This window comes from Anser cygnoides, chromosome 6, assembly GCF_040182565.1.
Source record: "Anser cygnoides isolate HZ-2024a breed goose chromosome 6, Taihu_goose_T2T_genome, whole genome shotgun sequence".
NCBI lineage: Eukaryota > Metazoa > Chordata > Aves > Anseriformes > Anatidae > Anser > Anser cygnoides.
In genome coordinates, this window is record NC_089878.1 from 9,751,708 (window position 1) to 9,770,170 (window position 18,463).

The following is an 18,463-nucleotide window of genomic DNA, read 5'->3' on the forward strand; positions in this document are numbered from 1 at the left end:
CCAAAAAATACCTAACATTAGAAACGTTGAACAGATTTTGTTTCAGCTTGTCTTTTTAGTTTTTTTAGAAATTACCTCTCAGAACTTTTACCTGATTTCCAGATGATGCCAGATGACTACACTCAACGATGAAAAGCAAAATGAAAAAAAAAGTTTTCTCCTTTTTCATTTACCTACTGTCTAGCTTTTTGATATTCTAAGGTATATAGTATTTTCTACTCAAAATGAAAAAAGGATGTCATTTTTATATTTCTTTCAAAGTGAGAAATTTAAAATACTTCCAGTACCAAATAAAGATAATCTTCAAAAGTTAAAAAGACGTTCAATTTCCAAAACACTAATTTTGAATGAAAAGATAATTTTTGGACAGCTACTATTATTTAGCACTACAGATATACGTATAACCCCGCAGTCAGAGATGCTATGCTCATTACCCATACCAACAGCTACAGAAATTTCTGAAAACAAATTCACAGAGTTTGACATTTCTTGCTTTCAACAATCTTTTTGGCAATCTTCAGTCTTTCTGTATATTAACACATGTAGTGTTAGTTAGCATATTAATACCAACACATGTAAATGCATACAAACATTTTTTTTTTTATATATAATTACTTTCAACACTGTTGACTTCCATGCTGCTCTGTAGGTTTTTACATCCAATTCCCCCCTCCTTTTTTTTCCTTGATGGAATATGTTATTATAAGGAATGGAAATAATGACCCCTGAATACCTCCACCATCCTTACTTCTTAAAATTACCAGTCACCATCACAACGGGGGGGAAGGGAATTCATACATTTTATACATGCCTTAGTTTTTACAGTAACTTTGCACAGGTGACTTTGATCACTTAGAAGTCTGCATATTTGTACAACTGAAAAAGTGAAATACTGACTTCAAAGCAACAACAAAAAGCCAGCAAAAAATAGCTGTTAAATCAGAGTGAGGATTTTAGCCCAGCTTTTTTCCTCTTGCATATCCAAGTGCAAGCAATCTATAAGATGGAAGCGATGCAAAGCGCAAAGGAAGGAAGAAAAACAGATGGAAAAAAAAACCACGAGAGATGCTCCAAGTCCAAGAGACCTCAAAACGCGGTTTCCACCCACCGTGGTGACTCATGACCTGCCCGGCAGCCTCCATGCTGACGTTCTGCAGATAGTTGTGGCAGCGTTCCTTGTGCTCTTCCAGCGAACTGCGCTGCTTGTAGCTCCGGCCGCAGTAGTTGCACTTGTGAGGCTTCCCCACTGCGGAAAGAACGAGAGCTTCAGGTCAAATCCATGGCAACCCACTTTTGCTATCGACATCGCATCTTCGCAACAAACCCACTCTCGAGATGGAAAGACGCCTCAGAAAGGTTACTCAAGTCCCAGGCCTTCTTCCCAGCCCTGTTTTCCCACCACACACACCTCCTCCCACCTGCCGGGTACTTGGCCCCATCAGTTTTTCACACTAACACCCGGTATCGGCAGAAGCCAAAAGAGGCGAACTCACTGGTCGCAAAGCAAACAAACAGACTGCAAGAGGGGAAAGCAAACCAAATAGCTGAATCACACCCCGGCGCTGCCCGTGTGTCACCAAGCCTCGTGGGAAAGAGACTTCTGAGATGTTTTGCCCACGGTACGAGCAGCTGCCCTCGCAAAAACGTGCTGCCCCAGTGGCCTCATTCTGCTCCAAACCAGGGGAAGCCATCGCGGGGCACAGAGGGGTTCTTTCTTTGAGACAACTTGGCCAAAATTACCAGGGGAAGGTTTAAAAAAGAACACAGAAGAGACAACAGAAAGTAACGTTGGTAACGGCCTCCGTTACACGCCAGGGCTGAGCTGTCACCAGTAATTCACAGAGACCGGATAATATTAAAAAAAGGCCGAGTACAACAAAAATTGAGCCAGATGAACGCAAGACATAACTCCAATTCTTTTGTGTGTGTGTTTCACTCAGCAGCAATATGACTAAATGGCAAATGCCTCTTAATACATGCAAAACCTGGCACCAGATCCCCATAAAGTATATCCCTTTCATAGCATGTCATTAAGTAACCACAAGAATGGCCTAACCCAAGGCCAGAAAGCTAGCCAGAAGTGTAGTTTGCCAAGCCATGCTAATAAAGGTTTTTAATATAATTCCAACTCGTAGAACACAAGTATTTATTCTCTAATAACTAAAGAGCTATTAAGTCAGCGCTGCAAGTCCAGTAAAACACCACAGGCTGAGGTTTTCAGAGCTGCCTGAGGGATGGGGAAAGTCAAACTTCTCACAGAGTTTTGCAAGTCTTCGCTAAGAACTTCAGTTGCTAGCCAAAGAAATTGAGAATATCCTCTGCTGGATACTGTACATGTTCCTACTGGGGTTTGTCCCAGTCCTGAAAGCTTTTCGCTGTCATTTACTTAATGAAACCCAAGCTGCACTGACGGCAGCCAAGAGGCACCGTCATGGAGGGCTGCCGGTCCCTTCCTCCTGCTGTGGGACATGGTGGCACGACGGGACTAACACCGGTCCCAGAACCTCCAACCCAGCCAAAAGCTGACTCCGTTACCCCTCCACGCTGCTCTCCATGGGCTTCCAACCCAAAAAGCTTGGGGGTGCTTCCCTGCTGGGATGGGAGCTGCAGGGGACACGGTGGGAGGACATCCATGACCAACAACAAGTCACACAGGCAACTTCTTGAGGTGGGGCTGAAGCCCTCAACACGGAAGACCCAGAGGCAGGGAAATTATCCCCCCCCCCCCCGGGGGAGAAAAAGCAGCTTTTAATAAGCAGCCAAACTGTGGATTTCTCTCTCTTTATTTGGAGATAAAGTTCATCCTCATGGAAGCAATGTGTCTCAGACCAAAACAGTTTTTTCATATTTTTCTCACATTGTTGCCCTAACTGGTATTGTTACTGGGAAACTCAGCTGAGGCCAAGGATGCAAGGCTCGTTATCATTCCCAGAGTAATTGCCTTTGATGTGAACAAGTTCTGGATCGAGCCTCAGCTCTTAAATGCAAACCATCTGTCTCATCCTGCAGGCACCTTCAGGATAACGTACCAGTAGTGCCCTGGAATGGGAAAACTTTCATCATCACAATTAAAATGTTTCGTCATGCATCTAGATGGCTTTAACGTCCGTCGGTCTGATGCCTTTATTAGAAGCTAGCTTAATGTCTAATCAAGAAATTTAAAGCAGTTGGAGGGATTAAGTTAACAGAGCTGAAGCAGGGCTGAATTAGCCCACCCAGTTCGGCTACACCAGGTTCTCAAACAACTTAGATAAACTGTAAGACGCAAGGGAAATGGATGATTGCTTTCAGTTATTCCAGAGGTAGCTGCTGTTAATTAAACATATGATCACTTAGCACAGAGAAACATATTCTCCTGCAAGCTTGCAGTACAAAAAAATTGATTCAATGTAAAAAAAAAAAAAGCTGATATTCTACCTCTTCAAATTTCTGTTCCTTGCCTTGCAACCATTTCACAAACTGTTCACAGACAACAACACTGAGCTTTTCCAGTGGTATCTGGGAGAGCCAGCCACCCAAATTCCATCAAATTTCAAGGTTCATAGGAGAAGATAAAAGCTAATGATAAAGGCAAGATTTCTACATGCAATATGGGATTTGAGGAACGTAACTCCCCAAGGAAAGAAATACTCCAGCACACAAGCTCCTTCCTCTGGGGAGAAGATAAGAGAATAAACAACATGTGACAAATATTAGTCATGTTGCCTAATACACAACTGGAAGTTGCTCAAACACAACAGGGAAGAGCGAAGTTTGTGCATTCCAGTTCAGTAGACTTGAATATAACTCCCTTGGGTTCACTTGCCAAGTTGGTCCCCAGGCTCCCCCGGCTCTATAGATGCAATCACACCATAGCACCGCAAGTGACACAGGGCAAAATGTGATTTATACTATAAAATTACACAAAGCGACTGCAACTTGGGCCATGGTACACTTGATCAAGACAGATCACAACAGAGTAGGTTTGGGTAGCAGTAGCTTTTGTCACCAGCTACACTCGCAATCCAGTTGGTAAGAAGCGCGGCTAGCAGTGGAAGCAATTGCGGTCTAGATTTTAGGAACCTGGTCGTTGTGACAAATGCCAAGACATTGAAATAGCTGCAAATTTCCCCTCATACTCTCATCAAAGCAGCTCATGACAAAAAATACGTTTGTGAATATGAACTTTGCCAGTGGGTGTACATTTTTCCATATTTTGTGTTACCCAACAGAAAGCTGTAAAAGCTTATTAGAGAATTCAGTTCTGGTGATCTCCTCAACAACAACAAGAAGAAGTGTATTTTGTTCCACGTAACAAACCACCAAATGAAACCACATAGCTGTCAAGAGAGTCTTCAGCCTTTATCATATATTATATAGTAAGTAAATGTTAATGGGCATGAGTTGCCCCCGGAACATAATGCTTATGCTACTGGGCTCAGGGGGTCCTGGTCTTTGGGCCACTGCCTTGAAGGCAAAGAGTTCCTCAAAGCCTACCAAAAACCTCCCTGAGCCCCACCGAAGGCAGCTCTTTCAACCGTCTCTTTATGGAGCCAGGCAACGTTTTGTTTGGCTTGCTTGGTACCAAGTTGCCTCCTCTAGCTCCTGACTGAGGACCCTGGTGCCTGGACATGATGTTCGGTGCTGGACATCACCGCTGCTGCCAATGGCAGTGGCACGCCGGCAAACGCAGTTCGGAAATTCCTGGTTTGGGGTAATTGTTCCTATACTACCTTTTCAGGGTAAGTAATCAGATAAAAAATTACCATCACTCATTCTCATAAAAATGACACAATACAGCGAAGGCAAACAACCCCAAAAATCTTGAGAAACCTTCGATTTGTTGTTGAACTGGGAAAGACCAGGGCACCGGGCAAAACCCAGCGGCCATATCTATGAAACAGCTGACTTAAGAATACAAAAAACACACTTCGTATTTCTTTCTTAAATGTCAGAGTTTCCATGCATTTAAGCTCAGATTCATACAGATGACAATGTGGCACAGAAAACCCACAGTGGAGTCTCAGCCTCAAGTGGAAAATATTATGACAGTCACAGTGAAAAAAGATATTTCAATTTGAAGTAGAATTTTTACCATGAAACAGGTAAACCACTCGCTGAAATTCACAGAGCAACCGAGTTTGCTTGTGAAATTAAAATGTTCGTGTGCAGAGAGGAGGGGGAAGAGGAGGAGTAGGATGCAACAGGCAAAGTGCTCATGAGTTAGGAATACTTTGAGTCCTGTGGGTGAACTTTGATAGCTGAGAAGTCTTCAAGCAGTGACAACGAGATGGTGCAACTCTCAGGTCAATATTCAAGACAGAAAGCAGACTTGGGCCTAGGGAAACTGCTTTTAAGTCATAAAAAAAGGTCAGCGAAAGAAGAAGAGCCCGTAAGGCATTTGTGCAGCTTTTTGTTCTCAAAAGAGATGGGAGCACATAGCAGAATATAAAGTAAGTCAAAGGGAAATAACAAGGCATCCCAGGTAATACCTTGCCATGAGCACACAACATGAAAAAGGCTTACGGAACAGGTTCACTAAGCTAAAACCCTGCCTTCATTAACACCAGTGACAAAACATTCACTGGTTTCAAAAGCCAGGATTAAGTACTCCCACATTCCCCTGTTTTGGGTATCACATGCTTTTCTGCAGCAGTGTGGAGCAGGATTCCTTCCTGTCCGTCTGTCCGCGTCCCGAGTCCCTGCAACAGCTCAATCACTAATAGTACCTGCTCGTGTAGGGAAATGCGTTACTACGGCTGTCTTGTGTGGGTCAGCCCAATTCAAGGGCTGTTAAAGCATCTTCTAGCCTTTACACTAAGCTTTGTATCAGCATTTTCCAACTATTTTCTCAGAAGGAAAGCCAGTTTTCTGGATTAAGTGTCCATCTTTGCACCTGATGGAGCCCTCCTGATGGCAGCACACCCAGCGTGACTCAGGTCTATAAAATCTGAACTCCCACTCGGCCCCTAACACCTCAGGGCTGGAAAAAACCTCCATATTCCCCAAAAGAAGCTTTCTGAAGCAGCTTCAAAGAAGTTTAAATGTTCTTTGGGGCTAAGACACACAAGAGCGAGGCTGTAGAATCCACTGTCACAACCATAACCAATATTAATTAATTAATTCTCCTTTCTTCCCTATATCTGGAAGCTGCCTGGGACAGGGGAGATGCTCTGCAGATATTCACTACCTACCACAAAGCAGTCTTCAGTGGGACTCTCCATACCAAGAGCAGTTTTAACACAGCAGTAGGAAATATGATTAAGGCACTGGGTTGGGACTAGGGAGCCTAGGGTTCAATTCTTAGGCTACAAATTTTGTGACTGCAGGCAAGTTACACTGATTTCCCGTGCTTCAATTATTCATACGTATGATTAAGGCAATAATTCCCTTCTTTGCAGCATGTAAATGAATTCAGGCACTTTGCAAGATGCACAGAGGATAATTCGTTGGAGCTCATACAAGTAGGTAGACACAGGAAAATATGGCCCATATCTCTACTGAGAAATTAAAGACTTAATAATACACTGATTTTATTAGATATGGGAGTGAACATTAAAGAGCAGGAGGAGATATTTAGGATAGCACGGAGTAGAGGATCAAGTGGGAATAAGAAAATCAAATCAGAGAAAAAAGTAGGTGGCATATTAGGCAATTTGCAAGCATGGTGTCCTTTTGGGCTGTGAAATGGTCAGCCTGGAGAAATGTAAAATGCTATTTAGCTTGGTGACTTTTACCACCACAGACGACAAAAAAAAAAAAGTGCTGGGGTAGTACTAAGGTGCTGGCAAGAGGACTGAGGCAGCAGACGCACAGCAACAACTGGTCCCCTGGGTCACAGCTGTAATGAAACAGTGCACCTTAGCTTTTCTAGAGGTGCCCATCCCAAAGCTTGGCACACAAAAACATTTACATGAGGAATAGACCCTTGAACTAATCAGAAAAAATAAAGTGAGACGTTAGCCTGTGCTGGCTCTGAGCAGCACGTAGCTTTACAAAGGAAACTGCCTCCCACTCCAATGCTGTATCTCACTGCTGTGCCTAATGACTGTAAATGTGTTCATTGAAATTCATAGGGGCTCTTTGTTTTGTTGGTTTTTTTTGTTGTTGTGTGTTTTTTTTAACGTACAGACACAAAATAATCAGTCTATACCCAAGTTCAGAAATAACAGCAAGTCCCACAACTAAACCAAGATTGTCCAAGACAACCTGCACGCAGAAGTCACAACATGTAAACATCTAACACAAGTCTGCAGGCTGCCAGAGCACACAGACTTGAGACAGTGTCAGGTACCTCCACTTCTGAGCACTCAACTTGTGACATCTTAACGCAGCCTGACTTTCAGAAAGAACCCGATCTCTATTCATACTACGAAAACTTTGCTTTAACCTTTTAATGCTTGTCAGTCCAAACAGGAAGCAAATCCTGCAGTACGTGTCGCTGTCTCAGCACCTGAGTGGCAGCTAAATGCAGAGATATTTTGCCTTATCATGGCTCAGAATTAAAGCCCTGCTTACTAATAAACTGTAGATCCACTGGAAGGAAGCCTCCTCCTATTGTGTGATGGGTGGGGAAGGGAAGAAAGACAAAACATAACAATAACTTGATTACAGGTAACACTACAGGGGTTGCTTCTTCCAGCTATTCCCCACCTTCAACAGCTGGTGAAGTTCAATCCTGATTTTTTGCTTTTTTGACTTCTGGAAAGAGAAGAAAGCTTTATCTCTTAAAGACTCACTGTTCTAAATGAGATGCAGAATCCATTCTGGATCTCATGGAGTTCTGACATCTCTGTTTGCTAAGCACTTTGTATTGTATTTTGGGCCAAGTATCAAGGTTTGTGAGGACGTGCTAACAGACAGGTTCGCCAAGTCATGCAGTAGAGGAGAGACCATAGAGATAGATCTGCACTTACAAACATTTCGGGATACTCTGGAAGCCTCAACAAGTTCAAGAAATAAAATGCAGCAGGACAACAGGTGAAGCCTCCACACACACCATTAAGCAACTCGTACCTTCCTGACTTGGCACCTGAAATAGTGCATTTGACTCACTTCACAACCTCACGGCCCAATACCTCTTAGTAAAGATTATTGTCAATTGCCTATTGATATATATGTGGCTGTTTAAGATTTTGTGAGCCTCCCAGCGACTAAAAAACAGCTCGTCCTGCATTTCTGCACAGTAGCAGCCAAGGGTAAGTTATTTCTGCCGACAGCCACCACGTACTATTACGACAGCCCAAGCCAGCTAGCAGTGTAACACCACTGGATGCTTGTAGTACGTCAGCATGCAGTAAAACAATGGCAAAACATTACACCTACACACCCTTTGTTTTCTAGGCATGCCTGCCTTTCCTATAAATATCTCCGGGGCATAAAACAGCGGCTTGACACCTGCACCTACCTGCCAGTTGTTTATGGTATTGTAAAGCAAGTGGCTAGCAGTGCAGTGCTGCGCTGCCATCCAGCTCTTCCTCAATCTTCTGTGGCGAGCAGCGTTAAACATCCGATTACATATAAACTCCAAAGACTTCATCCGTGCTACATTTTGTCTAGAAGGGACCCAAGAAAGCATGTGCAGAGGACAAGCAAATACACTAGTCAGTGCAAACTTTCAAGCAACTATACCTCCTCTAAGTGTAATGCACACTGGCCTGAACGTGGTGTAAATCAGTGCCCGACAGCTACGGCATCGGGGTCCTTATTTGTACCTTCAGGACGGTTCTGTCTGCAGCTTTTTTTTATTACTTCACTAGTTCATTGCCATTTATCTCACAGCTACTGGCGGTTATTGGCTCTACTGTTTAATCTGATTCATCAGATTGTGTTTATTTATTAACTGATCTACACAGTTTTACAGATAAAACAATGTTCCAATCTGCCACCAGGGTTATAAATAAGTAGGCAGCATTTTTTGTGCCAGGAGTTTAACAAACAAACAAACAAACTCCTGTTCCATTGGCACCATCACAATTACTGAAATCTCCCTAGCCATCCAGACACTTACAGGGCTCCTGTCACAGTCTCTCAGCACCCATTAAATCAATCAAAACCAGAAAAGCAAAAAGCTTGCACCCCATTTTCTCCCTCTGCAACGCACAAGACAAATGGTTTACTTTGCAGGTTTGTATGCTGCATCTATGTAAATGTATGTATGAAAACAGAAGAAAGGTCTATTTGTCTAAGTGAAACCATGTAAATAAATTACACAGTAAATCAAGGAAAACACAGATAAGGACATCAGGGTTGTACTAAGTTCTGAAAAGGATGTAATCCACAGTTACTTGCTCTGAATTCATGTCCCATAAAATATCTATTGCAACAGATAGCAGCTCTCTTCACATATTTCTCTTGGCTTACCTCTCTTACCTTCAAAATAAGAGCTTCAGAGCTGGCAGAAAGGACCCAACTTTTTCAGTTGCTATTAATGGCAATGGAGCTCTAAGGTCCCCCCTTCATTTGGGAATCTCAGCGCTGATGCTCTACGAGCCCCCTGTCCTCATGCCCTACCAGCATGTCCCAGTCCCTTGGGCACCCCTGGCACTGGGTGAGGGTGTCCCCAGGAGTTTTATAGCAACTCTGAAATGGTTAAACACTATTAAAAAGAGCCTGTGTTGAAACAGCAGCGTGGCGGTGAGATAAATAGCAAAAACCAGGAAGTCCACAAATAACTGGATGTTTTTTATCACCTTGCCAGCTTCAAAATTGCTTAAAGGCAACGAGGTTTGCTGCAGCTTACTTCTACAGGGGAGAGGCCATGCAAAAAATATGAGAGGGGACTCCTCAAGTTTGATGGTCTGTTCAGGACAGGAGCCTTCCTCTCTATCTGGATGTGGGTGGAAGTAGGATGGGGGTTACATCTTAACTGCATTTATGGGCTCGGTACTTTCCACTCTGCTTCAGACCTTTAACATTATGTTAAAGTTGACTTGATATGCAGAGTGTTAATCCGTTTACGCAACAAAAGCCTTCCAAAATACGCTCTCTTCAGTTCAACCTGCTCCAGCGACACAGCAAATAGGAAAAAAAAAAAAAAAGAGAACAAGTTTAGGTGGGTCTGTTGTTCTCTGTCCTGTCTGCTCCCATCAGCGGCACAGCGAAGCGGGAGCCGAAGGAGGGGGACCCAGACGTCACCGCGAGTCATGCTCGGCAGTGGACGGCTCCGAGGGGAGAGGAGCAGCTCGCACATGCAACACAGGGTGGGGATGCCTCACTTCGGAGCAGGAATGCTGCTGGACAAACACTCCCTCGAGAAGCGCTCGTTTGGTTTGTTGTCCCCCCCCCCCCCCCCTTTGGGGAAAACAAGCATAGACGTTGGGCTAGATTTATAGGTGGTGTAAATGGAAGTGATTCCCTGAAGCCAATTTACATCAGCTGCTTACAGTTTATAGTTGTTACAAGTGCAGCCCCTTTGCATATCTTGCAGAAGCCCTTTAGCATTTGACTGTAAAGTCAACACAACCTATAAATTATTTGAAGCAAGCAGTGCCAAACATACTGTTACCGGTTATTCTATACCGTACAAAGAGATAGGGAATACACGACATCTAACTTTCACTATAGCACTAGAGTTTTTTTCCTGCACAAAACCACCAAACAAGCCCTCAACTCTAGCCAACTCCTCATCCCATGGCAATGACTTCCACCTATACATTCCTGCACAGGAGAAATCTATTTCTTTTAGACTTTTAGTTTTGTGTCTGATATTAGGATATAGGAAGAACAACTTCCCATTTTCCTTAAGTTTTCTCTTTTCTAGTCAATGCCATAACCAGAGCCTTGGAAGCAGACCATTAACAGCAAGCTGTTGTGAACATAATAGTGACAAGGGAGGAATAATACTGACAGCTCCTCTGCTTTTCCCAGCCATTGAAGCTGGGAGTTTTCACTTATTTTGATCAAGACCAGCAAAGAAATGAACCTTGCTTCCAAAAAACAGGTCAGGCAGCAAAACTAATGGGTTCCTTTGGGACGTGAAGATTTTTAGTCATACTTTCCCCGTTGCCCAAGAACCAGTGCCACTGTGTTAGTCCTGTAAAGATCTGCTGTTCAGAGGTTTTGTCATCTCTAGCACAGATGTCAAATGAGGGCAAACCGAAGATGAGCCGACCGACTCCTTTTACCTATGCAGCTTTCCTACCTGCTCGTGTTGCTCTCTGCCAACGTGCCTGACAACATATATATTTAACACTAGCATTACAGAGAAGCTTAAAATAGGGGGGTGAGACTTTCCTAAAACAGACAGTGCTAAGCCCAGCTGTGCTGCATAGTGCTGAAAACCACATGCTAAAGGCTCTTCCAGCTCACTGCTCTCAAAAACTTTTCCGACACCCAGAACACTTACTCCAGCTTCATTAAGGCAAAGGAGTTCAATGCCATGAGGGCTGGACAGACAGCTCCTCTCCCACCATGCTTGCCACCACCACAGAGATCTGGAATTGTGCTGACACTTGTGGTGTTCACTGCTCCACATTCCAAGTCACAGCATTTAGAAGGGGGGAAAATTAGGATCATTTCTTTATGGGAACAATTCTCAGCACAAAAAATATTAAAAGTAAAATATCTTTTAAAAGACAATGGATCTTTTAGCTGAGAAATGAACTGAGGCTTCTGGACAGTTTCTGTTCTACTGCAAACCTCTATACATCAAGTGTCTACATCTGACATCGAAGTTACATTAATCTCTTTTGGGTATTAAAATCCAGCAATTCCTGTTAGTCTTGATATCTTCCCTAGACTTTTTTTTTGTAGCAGAAAAAATAAATAATGACAGTTCCAGAGCACTTGCAGTTCCCCTTGATTTTTTTTTTTAGGTTTGGTCAGCTGAGAGAATGAGAAAGGAGGGAGAGGAAGAAAGGAAAGATTTGGGGTTTTAGGGTGTTTCTTTTTTGGTGTGATTAGTTTTGCAATACAAGCCCTGGATAGATTCAGAAACTGTATCCTGGCTGAAAGAAAGGCAGGCAAAATGAAAGGAAATTAAATATGGGTGTGAAATTAAACCAAAATAAAGTAAAAGAAAAGAATGAAAGCAAAAGCATCTACTTGGGCTGAAAGTAGACAGAAAAGCTGGAGAACACAAGACACAGCTCTCTAAACATCCAGAAATGCTTTAAAAAGGTTTCCTGTAAAAACAGGGAGTTTAGGAAACTCTGAATACATTTAATTGCATTCTTTGATGAAAGGAAAAAAACTCATACTGATGGCTCCACTACACTATTCAAAACAAGCGATTTCTCTGAGAAATCCGAAGCAAGAATGAAAGGGTATAAAACTTCTTATTGCACAATACCTGGAAGAAAATTTTTTCTCATTTTCTTACATCTATTATTTTTTTCCTTGGTGTGTGGAGAGCCTTGTAACAGAGTAAGGGAATGGGAATTTAGGACATCTGGGTTCATTCCCATCTGCAGCACTGATATCTTGAATGTCTTTTGCAAGTCTCTTTTTGCCTGTATTCTAGGTTTGTCCTCTGCAGAAAGTGGTTGGGCAGTAAGCCTTCCTGTCTTTTTGTCTTGGGCTTGAACTCTGAGAATTAACTGTTACAGATTACCTGACACAAAGTGGTCCTTTCCTGTCTCTGTACCAACTGTGCAATCCTGTCCCAGCAACTGCATGCCAGCCAGCTCAAATTCATCCTGGAGTTTACGCTGATAAAGGCAGAAATCTCATGCATCTGAACCAAATCTGCACTTGCAGTCTCTTGAAGTTGGCTCCTCATTAGCCCTTGGGACAAACTCATCGTTTGCAGAAGACTAATGACATGAACATAATGGATACATTTTTCACAATATAGCTACCGTGGACATTTTACTGCGGCACATAAAAGTCAAACAAAGCACTTTTTCTGGTGGATGATCTATTTGAATTTGAGCAGCTTCATTCCAACGAAACATGCCAAAAATCCATCCTTTGGTGCTGCTCAGTGGTAACGTAGCTATGGATATTGATACAGATCTGACTCTACAGCGTTACCGACACCTGCAGTTCCCCCCAAGTCAGATACAACACTGTTTTCCTTCAGCTTCCACCTCCAGGAGTCAGTTGACCAAAGGGAAAGGTTAGCTTGCATGTTTTCTCCCTTCCTCCCCACTCATGAAATAAGTGTCTTCAGGTGAATAAAAAGGGCAATTTAGCACCTTGCACTCTCCTCATTTGTAAGCCTCTGTGACCTGGAGGATCCAGATTCATCTTTTTTTTTTTTTAATTCCTGGGGTTATAAACACATCAATAATATACACTCTGAGGAATTCTGCCAATATCAGTGGAGTTTCTTCAGATTACTACAGCTATAATTGATATCTAAGCACTGTCATTTCTTTCAAAAGCACATTTGTGTACAACCTATTTTCCTACTGGAATTTTCCACTCTCCTGTTGTTTTAAAATCCAGTGCAGCTGAGATGCCTTTCTCCCTAAATGTGCTCTTACTTATACCTCAAATCATTTCCCCGTTCCATCCTGGTGTTTTATAGGAAGAAAACTAATCTTATAAATGAATCACGGAATAAAGTGCCTCCTACAAAAGACATCACTCTATTAGGAACACATTAAGTGGCACATTTACTGTGCATTTAATTTTCATTTACAGTATGTGCTCTATACCCAGCACACTGCCTATATCAGCTTTTGTTTTCATAACCTATTCCTGACACCTAACAAGAACTGGGAGTGCTGCTCCAGGATTTGGCAAGAAGGAACAGGTTGTGGATGAGCAGGTTTCTCTGACTCACCTACACGGATCAACAAGGAAAAATAAAAAAGGGAGAGGGTGGAGATTACAAAGGAAAAAAAAAAGAGAGAGAAGGGGGGGGAGTGACGTGTTCCTGTGGATGCGGTGTGTAATGCAGCTGGCAGGCCGCCCGCTCGCAGTGCCACCGAGTTCCAGACGTGCCAGTCCAGCTGACTCAGCTCTTTGGAAGAAGGAAAAGGGAAGGGAGCAATTTCACAAACACTTCTGGTTGCTGAGGGACGGAGGTTGCTGGACTCTCCTCAAGGCTCTCCAAACCCATCTTTCATACCAGGGATTCGCGCCGTGTCCCCAGAGGGGTACTGGGGACAGATGCTCACTCGATAACCTCACACAGAACCGCTTACACCGTTACCAAATGATGCCTGTACGGCTGCTGGAGAGCTCAGCAGCACAGCTTCGCCCTCCAGACCTGAGACGCCAGGCCTCTCCTCGCCAAGGCGAGCTGCTCTCAGACGAGCCACTGTCTCCAAGGAGACGAGCAAAGCGCATGCAGATGAAGGGTATCCAAGTGAGAGACAGTCTGTGGCCTGTGTCGCTTTTCCACACAAAAATCTCATCGTCACTTCTCAGCAGCAGGTCCTTGATACGTGGTTTATTTTCTAGCCCTTAAACAGCCCGGGCTTTGCCCACCTGTGGGAGCAGCTCTGTCCCATGTGTCTAAGGGCTGTCAGAAGGCACAGGCAGACCCTAAATTTGACTGAAAACAAGCATATCAGGGAATTTACAAATGAGGGCTGAGGTGAACTGGCCCCAAAACCAGCACTAGGCACTGAGCTTGTCTTAGATCCCCGGCCAGGATCCTCACCACAGGCCCTCAGCTCCTTCAGAGCACGTGGGGGCATCCAGGCCGGCCTGTCACAGCAGAAGGGAGGGAAGGGACGCCTGTGAGGAGCACACTGCCCCGGCCTTCAAACTGACCAGCCGGCTCCCCGGGCACGAGGAGTCTTGGGACAGCAGCATCCTGAGGAACTCTGTGGCCTGACACCAAAAATCCTCCCAGATAACACTGCCCCACCAACTGCTCACAGAGGTACAGCTGCTCTTGCAGATTTAATACGAACAGAAGGAACAACATTGAAGCAGAGGCTTTTCCAAAAGCAAGAGCTTGTGAGGGTACAGATAACTGTGCGGTCGGGGAGTGTCCCAGCCAGGTGCTCTTTGTCAAAGTTTCAATAGGCAGGGCCTCAGCAGCATTTCTCCAGCTTCAGGAATGAAGATAGAGATCTTGTCTCTCTGTTGCAAAGCAAGGAGGGAACTTGGGGCACCCTGTCTGAAATCAACACAGCACAGTTATGCAAAACATGTGTGCAACTGGCATCTCTTGTGTAATCCTCGCTGTAATCAACCTCGCTAACTACTCCAGCAAAGAAGGAGGGGCGGAGGGTGGAGAAAGTTCACACTTAGATCAAATAAAAAATGGGAAAATATCCAGAGAGCTTTAGTCAGGTAAAAACACAGTTCCCTCTCATGGGAAACCTCCAGGACAAGTTTCCTTGAACTTCATACAGGGTTATAAATAGGAGGAGAGTCACACAGAGTTCAGTACAGGTTCACTATAAAAAAAGTAGACATTCTCATTTTCCTTCTTGAGTGATATCCATCAATATCTTAGCTGTAAGCCAATTCATAATTACAGGTTGCTGAGAGCTCAGAAGAATACAGCAGTAGCAGCTCTCTGCAGCTCTGCTGTGGCACGGTGTTAACCACGTGTTTTTTTTTTTTTCCTTTAGTTTCTCTTGGCCTCCTTTCCAGATGGCAAAAATACCTCTTTTACACCTTAAAGCACTCATATATTTTCTAAATGTCGGTGGCAGTTCTCCATTTTACATTGCCCCGTAAAAAAACTGAGATAGCAATGAAAGATGGCCTCAAACCAGTCCGTGATTCCAAGCTCCAACTTTCTTAAGCTGAAGGGTTTCACAAGCTCCTTTGAGAACTGACAAAGGCCAGCTCCAAATGCTGCATTTCCTTTCATCAGAGGCAAAATGCAAAAGCTTCTCACCCCTGAAAATAGTTTTCTCAGGGGAAAGAAAAATAGGTTTTTTCTCCTTAGAGCTGCTGTGGTATTTTGCTGCTCAAACAGAGTACGTGCAAGAAGCGGTTGGTCTTGGTTTTGCTGCGATGTGGCTTCATCAAGTCAAAAACCGTGTTCTCATCTCAAGTGCACGAGAAAGCTCTGTCACCCCCTTGGTCCTCTTGTTCTGCAAAAACAACTGCAGCTACCTCAGAAGGCTGCTTCTGAAGCAGGGGGACTCCTGATTCACTGCACCACGTCCCTCATGGGTATTACAGTGCCGTGAGACACCCAGCTCCCAGAGGAGGTCTGGAGGCTGGCTGTGCAATGCCTGCATTTACGGCTGTACCTTCAATTCCAGTTTGGTATCCAGACGCCAATCTGAGCCTACAAATATAGAATTTGTGTAATAATCCCTGCTGACAGGGAAAACAAGGTCCAAAAGAGGCCTCTGTAGGTTGAGCTTAGAGGAACTAAGGGACTACCTATCTTTAAACATCTCAGCTATTAGACCCTCACCTGACAGCCTGTCCATAGCAGTGCTGGTACAGAAAGACAAGTAATCTAAATTAAGCTACCTCAGTGCTTAGATACCTGATTTTGCAAATTGGGTCTCCTAGGGCTTTTTCCTATTTCTTTTTCCCATCATTGAAAAGAGAGGCAACAACACATACCCACTTCACACAGGCTTTGGGCTGATGAAATAGATAGGGTTCATAAAGGAAACAAGACGCAAAAATTGCAGGCTAAGTAGTAAGTCCTTTAGTATTATTAATAATCACCTTACTATTGTGTCTAAGATAATCACGCAGGTATCAGGGTATAATACCTCAGTGGTTACGGTAACAATACAAAGTTATTATTCCTTCCACTTTGTAATTATCTCATTTCACTATTGAACAAAGGATACGTAAAACTAAGGAGATAATACGCAATGCTATGCAGCAGGGGCGCCAGCAGCGCTGGAGTACTCTGCTATGTACTTACATGACCTTCATTGCAGCAATATGCCTGAGCCTTGCAATCGCTCGTGCATCCTGCCCTCTCCCCATCACGACAAGGTTGAGAAGTTCTCTTATTTTGATTTCACTGATAGGCAGCTGAGGCAGAGATGAGGTTAAGGGGTCTGCATTTGTACTCGTCTTTGTTTCCCCAAGAGGAAAATGACTTCACAATTTAGGTCCCTCACAAATGAGTAGCAAAAAAAATAATCAAAATTAGTAATAAAAAAAGATGAGAGGATTAGAAAAATAAAGACAGTCTAGAACAGAATCAATACTGGACAGATGACTGTAGACTATAAATGCTGTCACAGTATAAACTGAGTACAGGAATTACTCAGTCACAGAAGACGGTGTTAGTAAGAGCAATAATCTGCAGCAGAAGAAAGGATAGTTTAGGTTAAGTATAAGGATGAGAGTCATAGCTATAAAAAGCAGATGGGAAGTGGAATTGTCTCCCTAGGGAGGCAACAGAAACACAGCCTCCCTGGATGTTTAAAGAACAGGTTAGGCGTGCTGCTTAGCACTGCTGCTCTATAATCAGAAGCCTTATCATGTTCATCTGCCTTTTTGGTGCTAGTGAAATCCCACATACAATGTCGTGGCACAATCAAGGCCCAGAGGAAAGAGAAAGTCACCATCACATTTGCTGCTGCAAAGCAAGATGACTGATATAAAGACTGGCATCACTCAGCAGTGGAGAAGCGTCCATTTTCTCTCCAGCGCACACAAAAGCTGGCCCGTCCCACCAGAAGGATGTGAACTGCTAGCACAGAGGGGAGACAGAAAACAGGCAGAAAACTGGACATCAGCAGTCCTGTACCAAACACACACTTGCGTCTTGGCACTGGTGCTACACATGAAGAAGGAACAAATTGAAATTAATGAGGGATGATGCCATGTGAATCTTACACTGTGCTGAAGATGTCTAAACAAGGACCTTGATACCCCCAAATACTGTGGTGCTGTCCAACCTTCTGACTACACTGACAGAAGGTTCAGGAAGTCTGAAAAAAAGGGCAAAGGACACGCAGTCCCCCTCCTTGTGAGCATCCTGTCACACCACAGAACAGAAATCTGCCCTAGGAAATTTCCGTCATGGTGAACCTGAAACTCTGGGGACATTAATACTCCATTTTCTTCTCCAATTTGGGGTGCAGGACATCGTACCTTCACAGTAAACTCTTCCTTGCTAAGGGTCCAGAGACTTACAGGTCCTGACACCACATGTACAACTCTGCAACCCTGGCTCATTAAGGAGAGGAAACTTGATCAGTGACAGGAGGAGACAGGGGAACTTCTCTCCAGACCTTCTCTCCCTGCTTCTTTCTGCTGAAAAAGGGAGGGCTTGCTGGGAAACCTGCAGGTGGCAGAGACCTAGCACGGCCATGCTCCACCAAGATATACCAGGAGGCACAAGACTCGTCTCACAGACACAATAAATCTTAGCATCTAGTAATCTTACTGTGAACTGACACGTGGAAAGAGAATATCCCCATGGTACTGGTGTGTCTCATCACTAGTAGGGGGGTGAGCCTTTCTTTATCCAGTCAATTTACAAGCAGCCCTGAAGCGCTACAGGAACAGGGCATCCCCTGCTTACAGACGGAAGAAGCAGGGAGCTGTACAGCATCTGTTCCCCTGTCAGCTCAATTGCACACCCTGGGGAGAAAAAAAAAGGGGGGGAGAAAAGCTGATACCCACTGCTAAGAGAGAT

General features: G+C 43.9%; 1 protein-coding gene across 23 annotated transcripts in view; it reads right to left on the minus strand.

Annotated features, from left to right (window-relative positions):
* Positions 1-18,463, minus strand: part of IKZF2 (IKAROS family zinc finger 2) — a 116,202-nt gene that overhangs the window by 22,286 nt on the left and 75,453 nt on the right. For all 23 annotated transcript variants that reach the window (XM_066999156.1, XM_066999152.1, XM_066999157.1 and 20 more), the window contains one exon: positions 1,109-1,246. In XM_066999156.1, coding sequence (XP_066855257.1) covers positions 1,109-1,246 — 138 coding nt within the window. The remainder of the gene's footprint in view (positions 1-1,108; positions 1,247-18,463) is intronic.